This window comes from Gobio gobio (assembly GCF_949357685.1).
Source record: "Gobio gobio genome assembly, chromosome: 5".
In the NCBI taxonomy this organism is placed as follows: Eukaryota; Metazoa; Chordata; class Actinopteri; order Cypriniformes; family Gobionidae; genus Gobio; species Gobio gobio.
The window spans coordinates 12,384,390-12,411,146 of NC_137101.1; the positions used below are offsets into that span (position 1 = coordinate 12,384,390).

The window sequence follows — 26,757 nt, forward strand, 5'->3', positions numbered from 1 at the left end:
TTTCTTGGCTAGTGTAAATGACCAGAGCTGTTTAATTCTAGGTTGTACCTCTAAATATATAAATTATGTTAAATCATGCAACAATATGTCAGTCGCCACACTGGTCATTTTTGAAAATATAAAGTGGTACAAAAAAGTATCAGAATAGCTATTTATGTTGTTTCATTCTGCTATCCAAAGTGTAAAATGCATGTGCTCACATAGCTGGGAAAATTGTGTGAATAAATGGGTTAACGCAAACCAGGTGTGCACTTAACAAATCAAAAGAACAAACCCAAACTTTCTTTTTTTGCTAGCTTTAACTTAAAACAGCATCTCCTACCGTTTTTTCCATTTCAATAGCCCGATGAAAAAGGGTCTCTAGACGCGTTTTTAAAAGTTGGGGTAATTTAACTGTTTTTTCTTTGAAAAACGTTGCGCTTATGCGCGCGAGACATAAACAAAGTGAGAAGCGACGCAACGACCACGCTCGTACACACTAACCAACAATTACACAAACCTGTATAATGACCGCTAACACGTATCCAGGAACGGACAGGCCTTTAATTTAATATGTTTGTGAAACCTAGGCGAATTATTCATAACTTTACAGCGGTTTGTTAAAGGGAGGCTGGCGCTCTCTGACAGCGCGCGCTCACCGTGAAGGAGGCGTATCATTACTCTCAGTCATGAGGTTCCGCTGCTCGGGAGTGTTTTTAATCAACCGTGGGGCTCAGCAGCTTTGAGAAGGGAAAAAAAAGAAGAGTTCAGAGATTTTTTTCACTGTTTGGACACCCGGACGGCTGAAACGAGACTTACCACCAGCTCTGGCGAGCGTCGAATTAGTTCAATATTTTCCATGCTCATGTCATGAAGCGTCTTCAGATATGTGCGCATCGGATTCCCGAACTGCGCGTTTGAGCGCCTGTCGCTCGACAGCGCACCGTGATCCTTAGGGATGATGTGGGGACCACAAACGCACATTCCCAATGGTATGTCTCTTGACTCTATCCAGGAACGTTTGTGCTGAAGTGGGAATGCTTTTCCGTGGGATCTGGACGATCCGCCGGAGGTGCTGCACGGGTCCCCTTCTCCTGCTGGGGATAGCGGTCGGGCTGTTTTACCACACTGTGACTATAGACCGGGACACATCTGAGTTCAAGTCCAGTCAACGGGACCAAAGGAACAAATCAGCTGTGTTTGACTATAAACTTCTACTCAAGAACCCAGAGAGACTCATATCTCTACTAGAAGCATCACAGACAGATGGTTTTGTAAGTAGGATACTTTCCTGATGTTTGAAAGCTGTTTATATATGTAGTTCATTATTTCATCATTGACTATAATAACATTACTATTATTTTTATTACTAGTAGTAGTAGTAGTGTTATGGTTATTATTAGGCCTATGTGATTCATTTTACAATATATAAAAAGAGAAATTAAAACACTTAAAATATGACTATTCTGAAACATTTATGTTAATTAGTACTCAAAGTATTACTGCATTCATGTTTTTAAACTTATGTGTGTATTATTCATGTATTTATTTTTTATGCATAATTAGTTTATTCAAAATATTTAATACTGCAGGTATTTAATTACAATACACTAATATTGCAGCATTAATAGGCCTACATTTATGTGATCTTTTTTATTTGCCATTTAAGGTGATTTTTTTTCTCATACCAGATGCATTTAGTTTGATTGATATATATATATATATATATATATATATATATATATATATATATATATATATATATATATATATATATATATATATATATATATATATATATATATATATAATATGAAAAATAACGTGGCATTTTATTTCCAGTGCTGTATAACGGATGTGTCAGCTGTGTTCCAAATGTTGTCCGAATCTAAAACTTTATTTCTAAGATCTCATCACTTGCAGCAAAGCTGTTGCGTTGGGATACTTATCTTCATCCCCTTTAGCACAAAACCCCTGGTTAAAAATATCCATGAGTATTGTTTTATTTATGATGGGTGTCTTTGTTGGCGGTATTTTAGGAGGAGAAACTCAAGGCTGGACATTCATTGGTTTAAGAGAGCACATGAAGGAGGGGTTATTTATGAGTGCACACACATGCTTTCGTTCGAGCTGGACTGATTGACATAAGCAGGGAAGTGTTATGTCAGTATGGGATAGAAAGATCTGAGGAGAGATGCCGGGAATAAAGAACGTCTGTCATGCCCAGCCATATAGGTTTATTTATGACTTTTGTATAAGGAGGGTGGAGCATGTGTGCACGAGAGAGAGAAAGAGTGCGCAAAGCATGGAAAAGTGAGAGAGAGAGATTGGGAAACAGATTTAGGGTCAGTGAGGCAGAAGATGAGGGCAGGAAAGAAATGAGAGGTGAGAGAGCTTTAGTTTTAAGCCATGGATGCGGCAGTATGCCTTCTGATAATCCCGCACTAACTAACACTGAGCAGGAAGTATACACTGAGAATCATGACAGCTGTCCTCAATCAGCTGCTAGTGTGTGTGTGTGTGTGTGTGTTCAGTCGGATAGAGTTATCAGTCTGTGCGACCCTCGGTGACTCTGATATGTTTGGAGACCAGACTGTGCCCTGTAGTGTCTGTTGCTTCCATATAAATCGTCATAAACGCAATAGAGTTGGGCCGTAACTGAAGAATTACCTACTGCAATCTTGGTTATCATGACTTGTTATTGCACATTATGTTTGTGAGTATGTGGGAGTTTGTCTTGTCGATTTAAGGATTCTGGACATTTGTTGCATGTATACCAACAAGAGTGAGCATCACTATAATGTTTGTTATGAATTGACCATAATGTCATATTACATTATTCATAATGTTCATTTGGACAAAGTGCCTATTCCCATGGTTGCTGTGCACACTGTGAAAACTGAAAATTTCCCATCCCACGAACCATTGCTGTCTCGTTGCTCCTAGAAACCAATGAAGGACGGACATTCATGCTAACGAAGTCACTTCTGTCTGGGCTTTTGGACTAGAGTCCGCCTGGTTGTGGTCCAGAATCGCACAATTGCATTCACTCTCAGCTGATTAACTCCTAGTGTTTACACACACACACACACACACACACACACACACACACACACACACACACACACACACACACACACACACACAGACACACACACACACACACACAGACACACACAAGTGAATGTGAATAACTCCTTTACTGCTGCCATATGTCAGTCTAATATGAACCTCACTATGTAGTGTTTAGACATCACACTTTAGCAGCCAGTTGGAAGGTTGTAATCACATAATCTCACGGAATCTACACTATTTATTTTTTCGATAAAATATAAAACACTTAATTTTACGGTGACATATACCACGAAAAAACCTTAAGCAAGAGAAAATTAAGTGAGAGAATAAAGATATTTTAAATTTCTTCACCCTTAGTGCCTTTGCTTTACATTTTTGGCAACACTTTAGAATAATGGTCCGTCATTAAACGGATAGTTAGATAGATAAAAAAAGTACATTCTGTCATTTACTCGCCCTGTTGTTCTAAACCTTTTAAAGAATGTTTTTAACCAGACAATTTTGAGGCACCATTCACTTCCATAGTAGGAAAGAATTACTATATAAGTGAATGGTGCCTCAATCTGTTAGGTTACAAACATTCTTCATCTTCTTTTGTGTTCAGAAATGTATTCAGGTTTGCACGTGAGCAACATTATTCTAAAGTTTTGCCATGTTTTTTTCATAAATTATATTTAATCTGCCAAAATCATCCAAAAATTGTCCAGGACTGCTTAAATTCCAGAAAATAAAATGATATTCTGTCAATCCTGGACAAACACAGTTTTGGATTATTTTAATATAATATAATTTATGAAAAAACATGGTACATGGCTAGTTACAGCTAAAAAGAAGTGGAAAAACGAAATAATTTTGCGATTCAGTTAAACAGACTCGACTAAAACATACAAGAAAAACATTGAATTAACAGTAATATGTGGAAAAACAAAGAGGGGTAATGTTACTTACCGTTGTATGAGTTCCCGTGTCGCACAGGCAGGCTCCTGGTATTCTTATCTAAAATGTAAAATAAATAATGTCAATCCAAATGTAAAATTTGAGAAAGAAACAAAACAGACTTTGTTTTTTTCTCCAGTGACCAACGTTAACTACACGCTGACAGACAATATCTCATTAGCCAAGTTACTTAATGTAAACTTTGCTTGTTCGACGTTATTTTCGCAACTAGTGGCCAACTTTAATTTAATGTACGCTTAATATGCTCGATAAACAAAATCTTCATTTTATTAGTCTTTTTCAAAATAAAACGTTAGGTTTACCTCAGTTTTAGCACCAAAGCTGAAGCAAATGATAACGTAATGTAAATGACATGTTGTCCGGACTGTGAGCTCTCTCCTCGGGCAAAACTTACAACGCTGCACCGGTTCATAATCTAATTCAATAAACTCATTTTTAAAAAATAAAACGTTAGGTTTACGCTAAAATTGGGGTACAATTTTACAATTTTAAATTGGGGTACAGACAACCGTGGCTAGTACAAATCACACTTACCTTGCTTGTTTGCTGTTCTCACGGGGGATGAAAAAATCTTCGCAGGGTGTCCGGACACAGCTCATATGTTCTCTGGAACCGTGAGCTCTCTCCTCGGGTGAAACTGTCAACGCTGCACTGATGGTTCCTAATATAAATCTAAAGCAAATCCTGTCGATCCCAATTGTGCCAAAGAGGCCGTTGTGGTAAATACAGTATTATACTTTATTTTTAAAAAATACAGGAAATCACTGTATTTGGTGTTTGACGTCATAGAAAATTCCCATGATGCAACGGGAATTACAGTTATTTACTGTAAAGAGAATTTATAGTATTATACTGGGTGATATATAGTAAATAACTGTACAAATGACAGAAATGTCTAACAGTGTACATGTATCTAATTAATATTACTCAGTGCTTATTTGAGTAAGTACAATGTAACTACATCACCCTAAAATAAAGTGTAATATAATTGAATATAATACAATTAATAGAATTAGTACTCATCATATCACAGCATTAATTATTTTATGTTTTATATATTAATGTAATGTAAATTTAATGCATAATTGAAATATATAAAATATATAATACTGAAAATATTTCAAATATTTTATACTCATAATATTACATCATTAATGTATATAAATTGAAAGAAATAATATTATTCATGTAGCTAGTTAATATTACTCAGTACTTCTTTGAGGAAGTAGCCTACAATGTAACTGTCACCTTAAAATAAAGTTTAATATAATATAATATATAATATAATATAATAATATAATATAATATAATATAATATAATATAATATAATATAATAATAAATATAATATAATATACAGGTAATTTAATATAATATAATAAACATAATTAGTACTCATAATATTGCAGCATTTAATATTTTAAATGTTTTATTAATCTATTATTCATGTATATAATTTTAATGCATAATTAGAATATATAATACTGAATTTTTTTTAATTTTTAATACTCATTAGTCATAATATTACATAATCAATGTATATAAACTGAATGAAATAATATTATTCATGTAGCTAATTAATATTACTCAGTACTTCTTTGAGTAAGTACAATGTAACTGTCACCTTAAAATAAAGTTTATAATATAATATAATATAATATAATATAATATAATATAATATAATATAATATAATATAATATAATATAATATAATATAATATAATATAATATAATTTAATTTAATATAATATACAGATAATTTAATATAATATAATGTAATGTTATAATATAATATAACATAATAAACATAATTAGTACTCATAATATTGCAGCATTAATCTATTATTCATGCTTATAATTTGAATGCATAATTAAAATATATAATACTGAACATTTTTTGAATATTTAATACTTAATAGTCATAATATTACATCATCAATGTATATAAATTGAAGGAATTAATAATATATTATTCATGAATGCAGTATAAAAGGCTCAAGTCAAACCGCTGCTGTGACATTGCTGTCAGGAGACAGTGTAACCTACTGTCTAGCACATGCTATTCATGTTATAGTTTATATTAGGCCCGTGGTTTGCACGAACAACTGCACTCCATCACTGTTGGCCTGAACGCTCCCCAAAGAGACCGTGTAAGTGCGCGTTCAAGTATGCTGAGAGTTTATTGTCTGCCGTATTGACTGTGTGGGGAGAGGACAAGTACAGGAGGTCAGCAAGTAGCGCGCACTTCTTTTCTACACCATGCGCTGCATTGTTTTGGAGGGTCTAGATGTGGCATATAGGCGTTCTTGGTATGTTATGTGTTTGATGTGGTTTGTGTTCAAATGTGTCTCTAGGAGAGAGGGTAAAAAAGGGTTATTTTTATATATAGGGGCCTCTCGACAGCCATGATTAACCTCTGAACCTTACACACGGAGCCAGTGGTAACAGAACCCCTCATCCAGAGTGGCACAGAGAGCGAGAGAGGTATTTGTGGAGGGGGAGGAAGAAACGAGGAAAGCGCAGAAAAACAGGGAGAAGTAGTTTGTGGTGGGGGGAAGCTTGAATAAAATGTTGAGCCAATGCCAAACGTTTAGCCAAGTAAACCATTCACTTTGCATGGACAAGCAGAGTTTGAGGTCTCCTTTGAATACTAACAGAACCCACATTTTGTTTTCTCCTTCCTTTCCATCTCAAGCGGTCTCTTGAAGTCTAGGACATGTTAACCCGACCCAGCTGTGCTTCGCACTGTGTTCAAATATTGAAGCTGGATTACAGGGTCTGTTTCTCTGCAGAAGGTTTGTTAGAAGAATGAAAAATCACTTTTTCAAGAAAATGTGTAGCAAACACTTCTTCCGGCTAGTAGCTTATCATTATTCGAATGGTACACTGTTTATGGTTATCAAGAAATGAAACGCATCCAATCACAAGATAAATAAATAAATTGTTACATTGCATCAATTTAGACAAATTAACTATAGGCCATATTTTATTACATTTATAATATATATATATATATATATAAAAAAAAAAAAAAAAAAAAAAAAAAAAAAAAATATTATATATATATATATATATATATATATATATAATATTTTTTTTTTTTTTTTTTTTTTTTTTTATATATATATATATATATATATATATATATAATATATATTTTTTTTTATATATATATATATATAGTGGGTGGGATATATTAGGCAGCAAGGGAACATTTTGTCCTCAAAGTTGATGTGTTAGAAGCAGGAAAAATGGGCAAGCGTAAGGATTTGAGCGAATTTGACAAGGGACAAATTGTGATGGCTAGATGACTGGGTCAGAGCATCTCCAAAACTGCAGCTCTTGTGGGGTGTTCCCGGTCTGCAGTGGTCAGTATCTATCAAAAGTGGTCCAAGGAAGGAACAGTGGTGAACCCGCAACAGGACCAAGGCTCATTGATGCACGTAGGGAGTGAAGGCTGGCCCGTGTGGTCCAATCATACAGACAAGCTAGTCTAGCTCAAAATGCTCAAGAAGTTAATGCTGGTTCTGATAGAAAGGTGTCAGAATACACAGTGCATTGCAGTTTGTTGTGTATGGGGCTGCAAAGCAGCAGACCAGTCAGGGTGCCCATGCTGACCCCTGTCCACCACCGAAAGTGCCAACAGTGGGCACGTGAGCATCAGAACTGGACCACGGAGCAATGGAAGAAGGTGGCCTGGTCTGATGAATCACGTTTTCTTTTACATCACGTGGATGGCCGGGTGCGTGGCTTACCTGAGGAACACATGGCACCAGGATGCACTATGGAAAGAAGGCAAGCCGGTGGAGGCAGTGTGATGATTTGGGCAATGTTCTGCTAGGAAACCTTGGGTCCTGCCATCCATGTGGATGTTACTTTGACACGTACCACCTAAGCATTGTTGCAGACCATGTGCACCCTTTCATGGAAACGGTATTCCCTGGTGGCTGTGGCCTCTTTCAGCAGGATAATGCGCCCTGCCACAAAGCAAAAATGGTTCAGGAATGATTTGAGGAGCACAACGAGTTTGAGGTGTTGACTTGGCCTCCAAATTCCCCAGATCTCAATCCAATCAAGCACCTGTGGGATGTGCTGAACAAACAAGTCCGGGAGGCCCCACCTTGCAACTTACAGGACTTGAATCTGATGCTAACATCTTGGATACCAAAAAAGGGTATTATTAGGTCATAATGTTATGCCTGATAAAAATAGTATATAGTGTGTGTGTGTGTGTGTGTGTGTGTGTGTGTGTGTGTGTGTGTGTGTGTGTGTGTGTGTGTGTGTGTGTGTGTGTGTGTGTGTGTGTGTGTGTGTGTGTGTGTGTGTGTGTGTGTGTGTGTGTGTGTGTGTGTGTGTGTGTGTGTGTGTGTGTGTGTGTGTGTGTGTGTGTGTGTGTGTGTGTGTGTGTGTGTGTGTGTGTATGAAAGGTAACACTTTATTTTGATGGTCTTCTTTAGACATTTTACTAACTATAAATAACTTTGCAACTACATGTCAACTATCAGTCATTAGAGTAGACTGTCTGCTTAATATCTGCTAACACTTTATTTTGATGCTCCCTAACAGACTATAAGTAACTTTGCAACTACATGTCAACTTATTCTACTAACCCCAACCCTAACAATCTAACAGTGTACAATATGTATACAACCCCAAATCAGAAAAAGTTGGGACAGTATGGAAAACGCAAAAAAAAAGAAAAAAAGAACTGATTTCTAAATTTACTTTGACTTGTATTTCATTGCAGACAATATGAACACAAAATATTTCATGTTTTGTCTGGTCAACTTCATGTCATTTGTAAATATGCATCCTTTCCTGTCATTCAGACCTGCAACACATTTAAAAAAAAAGTTGGGACAGGAGCAATTTAGGGCTAGTAATGAGGTAAAATTGTTAAATAATGATGTGATTTGAAACAGGTGATGTCAACAGGTGATTGTAATTATGATTTGGTACAAAAGCAGCATCCAAGAAAGGTCTAATCCTTTAGGAGCAAAGATGGGCAGAGGATCGCCAGTTTGCCAACAAATACGTGAGAAAATTATTGAAATGTTTAAAAACAATGTTCCTCAAAGAAAGATAGGAAGAGATTTGGATATTTCACATTCAACAGTGAATAACATAATTAAAAGATTCAAGGAATCTGGAGGAATTTCAGTGCGCAAAGGACAAGGGCGCAAGCCTAAGCTGAACAACCGTGATCTCCGATCCCTCAGGCGGCACTGCTTCAAGTATCGTCATTCATCTATAAGCGATATCACCACATGGGCTCAGGACTACTTTGGCAAACCTTTGTCAAGTACCACAAGCCAGTTAAAACTGTACTGTGCCAAAAGGAAGCCCTATGTTAACAGTGTCCAGAAGCGCCGTCGACTTCTCTGGGCTCGGAGGCATCTGGGATGGACCATCACACAGTGGAAACGTGTACTGTGGTCAGATGAATCAGTATTTGAGGTATCTTTTGGGAGGAATGGACGCCGTGCGCTCCGGACCAAAGAAGAAAAGGATCATCCAGACTGTTACCAGCAACAAGTCCAAAAGCCAGGGTCTGTCATGGTATGGGGTTGTGTCAGTGCCCTTAGCAAAGGAAACTTGCACTTCTGTGAAGGCACCATTAATGCTGAAAAGTACAGAGATTTTGGAGCATAATATGCTGCCTTCAAGAAGACATCTTTTCCAGGGATGTCCATGCATATTTCAACAAGACAATGCAAAACCACATTCTGCACACATTACAAAGTCCTGGCTGCGGAGGAAGAGGGTACGGGTACTTGACTGGCCTGCCTGCAGTCCCGACCTGTCTCCAATAGAGAATGTGTGGCGCATTTTGAAGCGCAAAATGTGACAACGAAGACCCCGTACTGTTGCCCACCTTAAGACTCGTTTGCAGGAAGAATGGGACAAAATTACACCTGAAACACTTCATCACTTGGTGTCTTCAGTCCCTAAACGTCTTTTAAGTGTTGTGAAAAGGAATGGCAACATTACAAAGTGGTAAATGCTTTACTGTCCCAATTTTTTTTTAAATGTGTTGCAGGTCTGAATGACAGGAAAGGATGCATATTTACAAATGACATGAAGTTGACCAGACAAAACATTAAATATTTTGTTCATATTGTCTGCAATGAAATACAAGTCAAAGTAAATTTAGAAATCAGTTCTTTTTTTTTTTATTTGCGTTTTCCATACTGTCCCAACTTTTTCTGATTTGGGGTTGTAGTATAAAGACCCATTCACACCAAGAACGATAAAGATAACTATATTAGCGTCCACACCAGTGGACGATATCATTTTGTTATTCTAAGTGGGTGCTTGTCTTTCACTTTAAATGCTCAAATTACAGCAGGATGGATTCTGATTGGCAATCATTCTGAAAGAGATTTCAACAATATCGGCTCTGTGCCGTTGTCGTTATAGCTATGGTGTGGACACAATTGTTCTGAATTCACAGATCATTTTCTGTTTCAACATATATGTTTGCATAATAAATGCCATTTCTCTGATGCATGCGAGCACTTTAATAATGATGGTATGCTCATTTTGTTTGGAATGCCTTTCTACACTGTGTACAAGGAAACAGAGCAGAGTTTGAGATGATAATGGGGTTTTGGCTTGGACATTAACTCCCAAAGTGTTCTTGACCACACAAAAACATCTGGGTAATTTACTCTGGCTTGACTAGAGCACTGGATGTTTTGGTTGTCTTCACAACTAAAAATGTACCATGGTAATACCATCTGATACCGTCACTAGTACCACCAGCACACTTTCTTGTAAGGGTCATGTTGGATTTCTGCACAGTATCTATCAGGGTGGTCTGCTCTTTATCTTGTTTATTGTGTCAGGGGGCATGTGCGGATTGAGTTGTTTGAATTTGAGTACAGATGTTGTGCAGCTTGGAATTTGTTTTATTTTTTTCATTATTATACACAACACTTGTGACCCCTTTGTATAAGTGTGAGCATACACTCTGGGTTAAAAACAACCCGAGTTGGGTTGAATATGGACTAACCCAGCATTTGGGTTGTTTAAACCCAACAATTGGGTTGTTTTAACCCAGCAATTGGGTTGTTTTAACCCAGTGAATGGGTTGTTTTAAAACAAAATAGATTTTTTTAGAGTGCATATGTGATTGTTTTTCATTGCATTGCAATGTTTTTTCTGCATTTGTGCCATAAAAGTCATGACCCTTTGGACACAGTGTTAGGAGGTTGGCCTCTAAACATAGTAGCATTATTTTTAGTCCAAACACTTTTGGAGTTTAGTTGCACGTACCAAAACACCATCAACCCTGTCTCTCTCATACGCACATACGAAATCCCTTTAAAAAAAGAAAGAAACTCTCATACATTTTCATTCAAGACTTGTCTGGTTCCTGTTTAAAATGACCTCTGCTTGTTCATCATCTCCAAGTTAGCAGGCAAAAGAGGATGCTTTCCCACGAAAGAGCAATTTCAGCTGTGACTGTGTTTTCACAGATCCCTGCACCAGAGGACTAAATTAATATTTATGTGTATATTCATCTCCTGTTTTTATGTGGTGGGAATTAAAGCAAGATTTCCCCGAGAGGATTTAATGTTTTGTGTATAGCTGATTTAATTTCAGATCTTATTAAAGTTAATGTATCATTCTGCTCTCTCAGCTCTTTGGGTTTTTATATATATATATATTCCTCTCCCTCCCAACTTCCTTTTTATTTCCCTCTTTCTTCATGAGACGTTTCTTATTGGTTGTTATTACTTCCTTTGAGCGCTGGGCTGTTTTAGGCAGCGCTTTAATGAAGTAATGATGTTTGTGTCTTGGGCCGCAGACACGGAGGGTGAAATGAATGCAGTCCAGTAATTGCGTGTTTTAGATTAGCGTCTGCAGCCTGAGGTCTCACAGAGGGGCAAGAGAGAGGGAGCAGATTGGAGGAGGAAAGACAGACTGGGAGACGTGGGGAAGAAAGGGTGGTAAACTAAGTATGAATGGAAATGAGATGCCTCTTGTTTCTTTTAAGTTAATGATGAAGTTGGAATTATAGTCTGTGAAAAAAAAAAAACATAAACCACATTTTTTTCGTTGTCGCCCCATGCAAAACTCAACGTCACAATGCTAGGATGTTGCTATGCAGTTGCTAGGGCGTTGCCACAGTGTTTTTTTTAGATGGTCAAAGTATATTCTATAGTATATACCTTCTAGTAAATATAGTAAATATTCTAGTCTCTAGATATGGCCATCCTTCAGTGTAAATATGGATTTTTTTTCACTAGTTTTATTCACCAAGTGAAAGTCCAATTATTATTATTATAATTTTTTTTTAATAATACACATTTCCTCAAAAATATTATCCAATATATTAAAGGGGGAAAAAATAAAATAAAATATGTAATGAATAATTTAAACGAATTTGTATATATATATATATATATATATATATATATATATATATATATATATATATATATATATATATATATATATATATATATATATATATATATATATATATATATATATGTATATGTATATGTATATGTATATGTATGTATGTATTATATGCAAATAATCACATAAGTAAATATATTACTATAGAAATGCATAACTTTTATTTATTTATTTTAGTAATATTATTGAAAAGTGTTAGTTATACATTTCTAGTTATCAATATAATTAAAATTAAATATAATAATAATATTTACAAATAATAATAGTAAAATAATAATAATGTTGTTATGATTATATGTAAATATAATTCTTAAATTAGAAAATATATTAAAAATATAATTTAAATATATTAGAAAATATAATGTATAATTTCTAATTAGAAAATATATTTTAATATTACTTAATGTATAACGAACCCTTTATATAATTATATTATATTATGTTATATTATATTATATTATATTATATTATATTATATTATATTATATTATATTATATTATATTATATTATATTATATTATATTATTATATTATATTATATTATATTATATTAATTATATTATATTTATTAATTATATTAATTATATTATATTTATTAATTATAATATTATATTATATTATATTATATTATATTATATTATATTATATTATATTATATTATATTATATTATATTATATTATATTATATTATATTATATTATATTAATTATATTATATATTAATTATATTATATATTAATTATATTATATATTATTATATATTATTGTATATTATATTATATTATATTAATTATATTATTCATATTGATTTTTCAGAGTTGTTTAGGTTTTTTTTTCATCCTTAATTTAAGTATGAGCAATAGTAAAGAGTCTGTTTTTAGACTAAATGAGCAATAATGAGGTGCAGGGGTTGACTTGGCCATTTAGGACCCTTTCATTAATGTGGCTGAGCTCCCAGATGGAAACATTTACAAGCAGAGGAGGAGTGGACCACTGAGAGAGAGAGAGAGCGAGAAAGAACAGCACAGCACGACTGCAGAAAAAGATGAACACATACAGAGAGCAAAGAAAAGGAAAGGGTATCATCCATGCTGAAGGAGAGGAAACACTCCCCTCCCTTCCTCAGTCACACACTCTGCTGAAGCTCTGCCCAAATAACGCTGTGTTCCTCTGAATATGTTACGCAACGTGGAACTGGATGATTGTGTGCTATGTTTAATGATTTTTAATAAGACTCGTGTTGACAAACTTCTATAAGTGAAGTCTACTCTGGTCTATTTCTGCTCTCAGAGAAAACAGGGTTCAGCCCTCCTCCCTACCTGACGGGGTCAATACCACGCTAGACTGCATTATGGGTACTTTTGAAATGCTCGGCTGCCTTTCTGATTAGCCCCTGGTGTTGTGATCCTCACATGTGACAAAGATTGTTTGAGACCTGTTTATATGGAGTCAAATCCATGGCACAAAGAATTACGAAACATATACAGTATTGCAAAAGAATGTAAAGTATTGAGCAAAAAAGAAAAGCAATGACAGCTGTTTGATCCAATTTTATCTCTGCAACAGATTTTTAGCAGAGGAACACGTATTTTCCATGGCCATGTCTACTAATTCATTTGCAATGCACCTTTTATTCTGCGTTTCAGTCAAGTGTGAGCTCTTGATACCGTTTTCCCTTGGCGCTTTACTTTTCTCTACGTTTAACTTTATGGCATAGTTTTGACGTGGAGGCGGAGTCAGGGGACTGGGGTGTGTTCAACGAGCCTGGCCACACCCCCCTTAGAGGTTATGTCATCGGCTCGAGACGCAGATCACAACAGATCAAGGCACCATACTTGATGAAATTCATGGAGAATTTGTAACTCACAAATCAAGTTTATACATTTTATTGTACTCTAACAAAACTGTGTTAAAAACAACCCAATCTGGGTTGTTTTCAACCCAAGGCCTGGGTAAATATAGGGCAGAACACATGTCGGGTTAATTTTACCCATCAAATTGTTTTTTTATTTTATTTAACCCAGCATAATAGGTTGATTTAACCTAGCATACACTCTAAAAAAAAAGGCTCGTAATCATAGGGGAACCTTTTTTAGTGCTTCAGTGGTTCTTCAGCGGTTCTTCAGAGGTGCTATATGGCACCTTAGTCAAAGAACTGTTGAAGAACCTCTGAAGAACCGCCGAAGAACCACTGAAGCACCAAAATTGGTGCTATATAGCACTAAAAAAGGTTCCCCTATGATTACGAGCCAAGAACCATTTTTGGTGCAATATAGAACCTTTTTTTTTTTAGAGTGTAGTTCATTATTTTTTTTACTATAATATTAGCTTATTTTTAATGAACGTCTATGGATTGACTTAAATCCTCAACGTTTTAAAAATACTAGACACAACCACTGGCTTGCATGATAATTCCTTTATTTTCAATCATATTTTACAGATTAGCATATTTTATATTGTTTTAAATACATATTGTAAATAATTAAGCTTGTTAAATGAATATTAGAAGTAAAAATGTATCATTTATAAGTAATTAAAGAGTAATCAACCAATCTCTGTTGTCCCGTTTCCAGGATCTGGGTTATACAAAAACTACCCAAACATTGGGTTGTTACGTCTGACCCAGGAGCTGGGTTACACAAAAAAACTACCCAAACACTGGGTTTGTTACGTCTGACCCTGGATCTGGGTAACACAAAAACTACCCAAACACTTGGTTGTTACGTCTGACCCTAGATCTGGGTAACACAAAAACTTCACTCTAAAAAATGCTGGGTTAAAAATAACCCAAGTTGGGTTTAAAAATGGACTAACCCAGCGATTGGGTTGTTTTAAGCAAACATTTAACCCAACCGCTGGGTTAAAACAACCCAAATGCTGGGATAAAACAACCCAATTGCTGGGTTAGTCCATTTTCAACCCAACATTTTTTAGAGTGTGCCCAAACACTGGGTTGTTACATCTGACTCAGGATCTGGGTAACGCAAAAACTACCCAAACACTGGGTTGTTACAACTGACCCAGGATCTGTGTTGCACAAAAACTACCCAAACACTGGGTTGTTACGTCTGACCCAGGAGCTGGGTATAACACACAAACTACCAAAACACTGGGTTGTTACGTCTGACCCAGGCTCTGGGTTACACAAAAAACTACCCAAACACTGGGTGGTTACGTGACTTACGTCTGACCCAGGAACTTGGTTACACAAAAACTACCCAAACACTGGGTTGTTACGTCTGACCCTGGATCTGGGTAACACAAAAACTTCACTCTAAAAAATGCTGGGTTAAAAATAACCCAAGTTGGGTTGAAAATGGACTAACCCAGCGTTTGGGTTGTTTTAACCCAGCGATTGGGTTGTTTTAACCCAGCAAATTTTTTTTTTTTAAGCAAACATTTAACCCAACCGCTGGGTTAAAACAACCCAAATGCTGGGATAAAACAACCCAATTGCTGGGTTAGTCCATTTTCAACCCAACTTCGGTTATTTTTAACCCAGCATTTTTTAGAGTGTACCCAAACACTGGGTTATTACATCTGACCCAGGATCTGGGTACACTAAAAAAAAAATGCTGGGTTAAAAATAACCCAAGTTGGGTTGAAAATGGACTAACCCAGCAATTGGGTTGTTTTAACCCAGAGATTGGGTTGTTTTAAGCAAACATTTAACCCAACCACTGGGTTAAAACAACCCAATTGCTGGGTTAAAACAACCCAATTGCTGGGTTAGTCCATTTTCAACCCAACGTGGGTTATTTTTAACCCAGCATTTTTTAGAGTGTAACGCAAACACTGGGTTGTTACATCTGACCCAGGATCTGTGTTACACAAAAACTACCCAAACACTGGGTTGTTACGTCTGACCCAGGATCTGGGTATAACACAAAAACTACCAAAACACTGGGTTGTTACGTCTGACCCAGGATCTTGGTTACACAAAAACTACCCAAACACTGGGTTGTTACATCTGACACTTTAGAAAAAGTAACCCAAGATTTTTAGATTGAAGTAACATTAAGTATACATATATATTCAAATGTAAAAGTGTAAATGCTGAACAGTTCTTTTCTCTTTTCTTTCTCTCCCAGGTGCATCATTCCAAACGCAGCTGTGCGGGAAAAGCCATTATTCTGACAGGCCAACATGCTCCGACGGACACTGAGGTCCAGTTGTACCAGAGAGTCCTACAGCAGCAGGGTTATCGAGTGGATCAGGCCCGTTATGCAGAGACCAGCGCCTCACTCAGACAGGACAGAAGAGGTGAGAGCGATATCCTGCCCTTTTGTGCGTAATTCCAGGTTATATTACCTAGTCCTAGAGTAATACTTACTGCAAAGTGAACAGTACAGTAGTACTGTTTTGTCTTCTAGTATGTGGAAACACCTCAAACTATAGCATACTACATGGTTGTCACATGACCTCATTCAGCAAGTAACATCTGGTTGTCATTTCCAATATGCTGTACTGTAAATATGTTAATTTAGCATTTTCAATCCGAGTGTGTGTTAAATCATGGCTGAAATGATTTATGTTTCATTTGCAGCCCTGAAAATGTAAGCTCAAGTATTGCATTATGGGATCTATTATTCTATGCAGTGTATTGTCACTGCACATTTTGATATATGTAATAGGATATCTATGTTTAATTATGCATACAGAACATTTTGTGCATATTATGCACAGAATACATAATGCATACTTAAAATGGTGTTAATATGCTGTTCAGTACATAACACACATGTGCATTGCATGCATGCATAAACTGTATTTGCTCAGGACAGATTGGGTATGTTTGGACTGGCATGCTACCAATTTCTATTTCTGAACCTCGTATCACAGTATGCAAATTTTCTGAATGCATGGAATGTCTGAATTCACAAAAATACGTAGTATACAACCAAAGCTCGGTGCAAATTCAATGCACTTGACTTTTTCCTTTTCTAATGTGAAGAATGAACTGGGAATAAGGTAAATTGTAATTTTACTGTTAATTTTTAAAAGAAATATAATTCATTTTTGTTGTTGTCTTTTCTTTCTTTGATTGAACTGAATTAAACTCGAATGAACCCTCTCTAAACTCAGTCTTGACTCGGACTCAACCCTCTCTGGTCTCGGTCTCAACTCAAACTCAACCCTCTCTAAACTTGGTCTTGACTCGGACTCAACCCTCTCTAAAATCGGTCTTGACTCAGACTCAACCCTCTCTGGTCTCGGCCTTGACTTGGACTCAACCCTCTCCAGTCTCGGCCTTGACTCGGACTCAACCCTCTCCGGTCTCGGTCTTGACTCAAACTCAACCCTCTCTAAAATCGGTCTTGACTCAGACTCAACCCTCTCTGGTCTCGGCCTTGACTTGGACTCAACCCTCTCCAGTCTCGGCCTTGACTCGGACTCAACCCTCTCCGGTCTCGGTCTTGACTCAAACTCAACCCTCTCCGGTCTCTGTCTTTACTCGGACTCAACCCTCTCCAGTCTCGGTCTTTACTCGGACTCAACCCTCTCCAGTCTCGGTCTTGACTCAAACTCAACCCTCTCCAGTCTCGGTCTTGACTCGGACTCAACCCTCTCTGGTCTCGGTCTTGACTCGGACTCAACCCTCTTCAGTCTCGGTCTTGACTCGGAGTCAACCCTCTCTGGTCTCGGTCTTGACTCGGACTCAACCCTCTCTGGTCTCGGTCTTGACTCGGACTCAACCCTCTCTGGTCTCGGTCTTGACTCAAACTCAACTCAGTCTTGACTCAATCTCAACCCTCTCTGGTCTCGGTCTTGACTCAAACTCAACCCTCTCTAAACTCAGTCTTGACTCAATCTCAACCCTCTCCGGTCTCGGTCTTGATTCAAACTCAACCCTCTCTAAACTCAGTCTTGACTCAAACTCAACCCTCTCTAAACTCGGTCTTGACTTGTACTCAACCCTCTCTGGTCTCGGTCTTGACTCAAACTCAACCCTCTCTAAACTCAGTCTTGACTCAATCTCAACCCTCTCCGGTCTCAGTCTTTACTCAAACTCAACCCTCTCTAAACTCAGTCTTGACTCAATCTCAACCCTCTCCGGTCTCAGTCTTTACTCAAACTCAACCCTCTCTAAACTCGGTCTTGACTTGTACTCAACCCTCTCCAGTCTCGGTCTTGACTCAATCTCAACCCTCTCTAAACTCAGTCTTGACTCAATCTCAACCCTCTCCGGTCTCAGTCTTTACTCAAACTCAACCCTCTCTAAACTCGGTCTTGACTTGTACTCAACCCTCTCTGGTCTCGGTCTTGACTCAAACTCAGCCCTCTCTAAACTCGGTCTTGACTTGTACTCAACCCTCTCCAGTCTCGGCCTTGACTCGGACTCAACCCTCTCTGGTCTCGGTCTTGACTCAAACTCAACCCTCTCTAAACTCGGTCTTGACTTGTACTCAACCCTCTCCAGTCTCGGTCTTGACTCGGACTCAACCCTCTCTGGTCTCGGTCTTGACTCAAACTCAACCCTCTCTAAACTCGGTCTTGACTTGTACTCAACCCTCTCCAGTCTCGGTCTTGACTCGGACTCAACCCTCTCTGGTCTCGGTCTTGACTCAATCTCAACCCTCTCTGGTCTCGGTCTTGACTCAAACTCAACCCTCTCTAAACTCAGTCTTGATTCAATCTCAACCCTCTCTGGTCTCGGTCTTGACTCAAACTCAACCCTCTCTGGTCTCGGTCTTGACTCAAACTCAACCCTCTCTAAACTCAGTCTTGACTCAATCTCAACCCTCTCTGGTCTCGGTCTTGACTCAAACTCAACCCTCTCTAAACTCAGTCTTGACTCAATCTCAACCCTCTCTGGTCTCGGTCTTGACACAAAGTCAACCCTCTCTAAACTTAGTCTTGACTCAATCTCAACTCTCTCTGGTCTCGGTCTTGACTCAAACTCAACCCTCTCTAAACTCGGTCTTGACTTGTACTCAACCCTCTCCAGTCTCGGTCTTGACTCGGACTCAACCCTCTCTGGTCTCGGTCTTGACTCAAACTCAACCCTCTCTAAACTCAGTCTTGACTCAATCTCAACCCTCTCTGGTCTCGGTCTTGACTCAAACTCAACCCTCTCTAAACTCGGTCTTGACTTGTACTCAACCCTCTCCAGTCTCGGTCTTGACTTGGACTCAACCCTCTCTAAACTCGGTCTTGACTTGGACTCAACCCTCTCTGGTCTCGGTATCGACTTGGACTCAACCCTCTCTAAACTCGGTCTTGACTTGGACTCAACCCTCTCTGGTCTCGGTATCGACTTGGACTCAACCCTCTCTAAACTCGGTCTTGACTTGGACTCAACCCTCTCTAAACTCGGTCTTGACTTGGACTCAAACCTCTCTAAACTCGATCTTGACTCGGACTCGAATGAGCTGGTCTCGACTACAACACTGGTGTGACGTATCATTTATTGGTATCCAGGGACATAATCAAATATAGTTTAGTGATCATTGTTCAAAAATATATTGACCGCAGAATGCTGCAGTTGACTAACTCCAATCAAGTAATAAGAGACTCATGTGATAAACTGCACTGTGGTGTGCTGCTGGCTCATGATCTCAGAGGTTTGTTGTTCCTGTTCAGCGTCAGGTGATTCAGGGGTTAATTTGGTCTCTTTACGGTCACAGCTGGGGTCCTAAATTCCTCCTCCCCACCTGGACACAGAGAGGTGATTGAGATGGAGGCCTCTCTAGCAAACTGTGCCGTTTCGTTTCTGAAAATGTCTTTCACATACATATAGTGCCATTGATACTTGGTTATGTCATAATTCATGACATATTTATATTGATGCATAAACTAGTATGCAACTTTATTACCACTAATTAAGGTAGTTTAATGTAATTTCGAGCCCTTTGTTAAAAAATAAACTATACTTTTTTTTTTACAAAAGTGTTTTTTAAGTCCTTTCGAAAACCACATTTGCTTAATGAATGATGTAACGGCACATTATTGTTGGTGAATAAATGCAAACAAAATGCAGTGAGGTCCAAATGTCTGAGACTAATGCCTCTATTTTCCATTTTTCCAATTTAATATACATTATATATATTATACATTGAATGTCAAATTATGTTATCAGCATGAATGAGATGTTTTACCTAGAATTTTTTGATTAAAAGATACTTCAAAGAACAGCATTTATTTGAAATGGAAATCTTTTGTAACATTATAAATGCATACATTTAATATTCAAACTTAGTTTTTTTGGACTACTTCAATTTTATTTTATTTATGAGACCATGCAAGAATGCACGTGTGTATTATGTGCTGTTTGTTTGCACATGTGTATTATGTGCTGTTTGTTTGCCAATGCGGACTAAGACAGTTTCTCAACAGCTATCAGTGAGATTGACGGACAGGCCTGCCAACCACATAAAAAACTTTGAGGTCATCAGGCCAACAGCTCCACCCAAACAACTTTACCAGAAACATACACAGAGGCACTACTGATAAAAACATACACTCATCTCAATGACAAGAACGCTGGAGCCTGGAGGCATCAGTGAGCTTTCCAGTGCTATTCCATTACTGCCGTATTAAACATCTAAGATAGCGCGTGTGTATATGTATGTGTGTAAAGTGTTTGATCATTCACATGTGGTGACAGTTATGCAGTCAGTACAGACTAACGGAGATGCTTATTTAACTATGGGCTGTTTAGTATGCAGCAGTCACAGGCTGTAGTCTAGGCTTTGGCCTGGAACTCCACAGGAAAACAGTAATGCAGAAGAATTAAAAATGCACAATTGATTAGAAATTATGATAATTTTAATGTAGAATGAGCTGAAATGATCATGATCATATCAGGAGGCACATGAGGGCTGATTTCCCATGATCCCCTTTGGCTTTAAACAGTTCTTCCTGTTGTTTGGGCTGGGACGGCACTCAGGCACAAATGTTTGGACTTTATGCCAAATACACACCAGCCCATTTCCTGGAGCACCGCTTACTACCATAATAACTGCCAGATGTGCATTTTCCAGTTTCTCGCTCTCAAAGAATTTAAAGAAGCTTTATTAGCTCAGCAAACAATGGTTCAAATTACTAAAGCATTAATAAACATTACAAATGCACAACTTTATTCAACAAAGTTAAACATGTTCCTTAATCAACATCGGAACAACATTCCTAATAATCAGTCCTATCGCTATAATTCTTCATAATCCTAACATTACCACTAAGTCTGATCTGTTGGTTGCCATTTATTTTTATTATTAACAACAACAGCAACAAAAAATTATTTATTTATTTAGTCCGAATTATTTCTGGTAGGTTAATCAAGCTGTCATCTAATGAGGCTGAGGATATGACTGGTGGTCATATGCCTTAATATATCCTGTTTCAAGTATACCAACCATATTGCGACTGCTAGATGGCTAATTGGACATCTGAACCTCTGGTCTAGCATTTGGTGAATTAAAAATGCCACTCATAAATCATATGTGTTTGCATGCACATGCAGAGAGATTGCGTTGGCCGTATAGGGGGTTACATGCCTTTGACGCCTTGATCGAAAACATCCGTCCTTTACTTCAAAGCTGTACAAAATAAATTAAAAAGTTAAAAGAATGTCAAGTATGCATGAAGGCAATCTTATACCAAATGGAAAATTGGCTGTGCCTCAGTTTCTTCCTGACTGCGCTCAGCGTTGCCACAGCATTATGTAATCCACTTTTGTCCTCATTTTTAGGTCTGTAAAATGACTTTACAACTATTGGACGTCTTTATTATGAGAGCTAAGATTTTTCCAAGCCTTAATCTTTCTTCCTTATCTTCATATTATGAAAATACAGATAGCTTTATTTAAGTTTGTGTGTTCTTTTTCAGTGTTTACTTAGCTATACTTTGGGGACCATTGTCCCCAGAAGTGAGCTAAATAGGACAAAACCACCCTCCCTGGGGGCATTCGGGAATGTTGTCGTTCCTCAATAAAATTACAGTATTTCAACATTTCATATTGAAACAGAAATGTTCTAAACTTATGTAAAGATATTCTAAAATTACATTATAGTAATAACAATTATTAATTATATAAAAGCATATTTGCTATATTTTTATTGTAATAAAAAAAATAAAAAATAATATATATATATATATATATATATATATATATATATATATATATATATATATATATATATATATATATATATATATATATATATATATATATATATATATATATATATATATATATATATATATATATATATATATATATATATATATATATACACACTATATAACACTGATTATCTCTTCATCACGGCACCTGTTAGTGGGTGGGATATATTAGGCAGCAAGTGAACATTTTGCCCTCAAATTTGATGTGTTAGAAGCAGGAAAAATGGGCAAGCGTAAGGATTTGAGCGAGTTTGACAAGGGCCAAATTGTGATGACTAGATGACTGGGTCAGAGCATCTCCAAAACTGCAGCTCTTGTGGGGTGTTCCTGGTCTGCAGTGGTCAGTACCTATCAAAAGTGGTCCAAGGAAGGAACAGTGGTGAACCGGCGACAGGGCCAAGGCTCATTGATGCACATAGGGCTGGCCCGTGTGGTCCGATCAAACAGACAAACTAGCTCATATTGCTCAAGTTAATGCAGGTTCTGATAGAAAGGTGTCAGAATACTTGTGCATCTCAGTTTGTTGTGTATGGGGCTGCATAGCCGCAGACCAGTCAGGGTGCCCATGCTGACCCCTGTCCACCGCCGAAAGCGCCAACAGTGGGCACCTGGATGCACTATGGGAAGAAGGCAAGCCGGCGGAGGCAGTGTGATGATTTGTGCAATGTTCTGCTAGGAAACCTTGGGTCCTGCCATCCATGTGGATGTTACTTTGACATGTACCACCTACCTAAGCATTGTTGCAGACCATGTACACCCTTTCATGGAAACGGTATTCCCTGGTGGCTGTGACCTCTTTCAGCAGGATAATGCCCCCTGCCACAAAGCAAAAATGGTTCAGGGATGGTTTGAGGAGCACAACGAGTTTGAGGTGTTGACTTGACCTCCAAATTCCCCAGATCTCAATCCAATCGAGCATCTGTGGGATGTGCTGAACAAACAAGTCCGATCCATGGAGGCCTCATATTGCAACTTACAGGACTTAAAGGATATGCTGCCAACATCTTGGTGCCAGATACCAGAGCACACCTTCAGGGGTCTAGTGGAGTCCATGCCTCGACGGGTCAGGGCTGTTTTGGCAGGAAAAGGGGGACCAACACAATATTAGGTCATAATGTTATGCCTGATCGGTGTATATAAATATGCTTATATATGATTAATTATATATATATATATATATATATATATATATATATATATATATATTTATATTTATATTTATATTTATATTTATATATATATATATATATATTTATATATATATATATATTTATATATATATATATATATTTATATATATATATATATATATATATATATATATATATATATATATATATTTGGGCCACACATAATTTTGACTTCAAGGGGCCTTTAAATTATATAAAAAAGTGATCTATGGTAGTAATATAATAATAATTAACTTTTTATTTTATTTATATTGTTTTTAAAATAGAAATGTCCTCATTTAGATTTGGCAAAAAAATAAAAGTGTGTGTGTGTGCTTAACTGCCTTAATCATCTGTTTTTGGCAAACTGTCATCAGCATATAGTCAGTGCTGATCTTGCCATATTTTTTTTCCCTTCTTCTTCATCTAAATGCTAAATATACTCTCTCTTGAACAGATGGAAGAGACTGGTCTGTCTTGATATGTCTAAAGGGCTCTGAAAAAAGTTGTCTGCGAAAAATCAACTTTGCCCATCCACAGCACCACCAGAGGGTAAGACCACCCACTCCCTAACTGACCGAAATCACATCCAGCGCTCTTGAAGAGATTCCTGTTTATGATGCACTGTAAAGCACAATCCAAAAAATATGGTCAATTATAGATCTGAAACTGAGATGGGAAATCGAACACAAAAGCCAAATGCTTATGCCAAATGCTTTTTGTTTGAAATGCATGTGAAATAAGAACCGGTGCAGGGATTCAAAGGGCATGTTTATAGAAACCAGGACGCAGTAAAACATTCAAACATCATTGACTCCTCTGAGCTCATGCTCAAAATGCAGAAAATGTAAGAGCCTGAGACATTCTTATTTTACTTTAAATTAATCTGAAACCTGTATTTCGTAATGCTCATATAATTATCAGATTTGCTTAAATATCCCAGCTGTTGCGAGTCTCTTGGGTCAGTTATAGTTCTGGATGTGATCCAAGAACAACTGCTACTTACTGTGTCAGTTATTAAATCTCTCTCGCCCGTAGACCATTAGTCATCTCACAGGATCTTAAGGCATCACCGAAAGACTGTTTTAAATGTTTTTAAACTATCCATCAGGGTGGTCCTGGTTAAACTCTGACCTCTTCACACAGGTTAACATAATACCAGCCTTTGCCGGAGCGTTTCTGGACATGGGCGGAGTCTGCCGGTTTTTGACAGACAGCCAGTTGTCAGGTGAGCCGGAATGTTCCAAGCATTTTTTTTTTTTTGTAACACTGATAGATTGAGATATGACTTTAGTTTTAATTTTTAAATGTCTTTTGTTCTGTGGAACACAAAAGGAGAACTTTTGCAGAATGTTCATACTTCTCTTTCCTGTTTGACAAAAATAGTCCAGTGAAATCATAAAATCACCATAAAAGTATCATAAACGACAAATCCCATACACTATATAAAAACAATTCTAAAACAATAGAACTGGGCATTTTGCAAGAAACTGAACCGGATAGTTCTCATAAAAAAAATGAAAGTCATCATTTAGTCAACTTCATGTTGTTCCAAACCTGTATGACTTTCTTTCATCAGTGAAACAGAAAAAAAATATATATTTTAAAGATAATTTGAACCGTTTTTGTCCATCTTATGAAATTCAGTATTTATTAATATTTTGTTTTAGATTTTATATTATTTTTTCAGTTTTCATTTTAATTTAAGTTTTTAGTGATTGTTTGTGCTTTTGTTATTTTATTCGTTTTTGTAATATTTCTTTTTACATTTAATTTATTTTTTATTTTAGTTTTATTTTATTTATTCCTTTCTAATTTTCGTTTAAGTTTGTTTTTCTAAAGAAAAAATTATATATTTATATTTTTTATGTTATATTTTTTAGATTTCATTATTATATTATTTAATTTATATTTATATTTCAGCTTTATTTCAATTGCCAAAGTTAACAAAAACACATCCCTGGGTCAAAAACAACCCCTTTTGGATCCCATTGGCTTTATTACAAATTCCTTTATAATAAAGCTTCATCATTTAAATTGTTCGGAAAAACAAAGTCCATTCTTAATTTAACTGACGTCTTTGACAGTGCTGTGTGTGTGTATGTGTGTGTGACTCACTTCTGTCAGCAGTGTATTGGAGTGTTTTAAGTGTTTTCTCTGTAATTGCTTATAAAAGTCAGTGTCAAGGGTGATATGCAACTCTCTGTTCCATGGATATTAAAAGGTAAGTGCCCATCATAAATGACATTTAATAACAGCAATAGTGAGTTTTCTTAAATGTCAAGAGAACGCCGTATTAACAAAGCTCTTTGAACTTGATCATGCTTAATTTGATTGTATACTTAAAACCAATTATGATCATCACCTCTGAAAGGCCTCAAAGAAAGAGGATAACAGTGCCTATGTTTTGTGACAATAATGACCGATTTTTCACCCGCTGCCCCTGTGGCATCAAGACCGCCAAGCTTCAGAAAAGGAGGCTTTGTCTCCGGCTCTGCAACAATATTGTCCTTCCTGTTGGCCCGTCGCCCACAGAAACACGAACGATTGAGTCCTGGTGTTCGGGGTTTGGCTAGGCAAGGTTGTGTCCTCTTTATAATCATATCTCAAGGCAGGCGTACAGTAGGGTGCACAAATATACACATGACATGGACGGGTTCAGTGACCAAGTTGAATGTAAACTCAGCATAGCTCACACACTTGGGTTGGGAGTGACCAGGACTTTGGCTGAAGCGCGGGTTACGGAGATCCTGATGTTTTTCCAAGTGTTTCGTTGGGGTTTGAAATGGGGCCCAAGGCTGGTGTGGTGTGTGAGTTAACTGAACAAGGTTTGGAGACGTCTCCTGTAGAGTATTAAGTATGGCTTCAGTTGTGTGGTGTGGTGGCATCCTTTCTCAAAAGCTGGAGAGAGACGTGTGTGTTTCTGATTAAATGGTGACACAGGGACTGGAATCAATGAAGGAGTTTTCACTCGCACAGCAGTGCCAGATCACTCACTCACTCAGAAATGCTGAGATGTGCATG

General features: G+C 37.0%; 1 protein-coding gene across 1 annotated transcript in view; it reads left to right on the top strand.

Annotated features, from left to right (window-relative positions):
• The first annotated feature begins 636 nt into the window (after positions 1–636).
• Positions 637–26,757, top strand: part of cped1 (cadherin-like and PC-esterase domain containing 1) — a 72,594-nt gene continuing 46,473 nt past the window's right edge. Inside the window, exons 1-4 of the mRNA XM_079817539.1 lie at positions 637–1,253; positions 16,531–16,702; positions 24,191–24,285; positions 24,880–24,961. Coding sequence (XP_079673665.1) covers positions 969–1,253; positions 16,531–16,702; positions 24,191–24,285; positions 24,880–24,961 — 634 coding nt within the window. The 5' untranslated portion in view covers positions 637–968. The remainder of the gene's footprint in view (positions 1,254–16,530; positions 16,703–24,190; positions 24,286–24,879; positions 24,962–26,757) is intronic.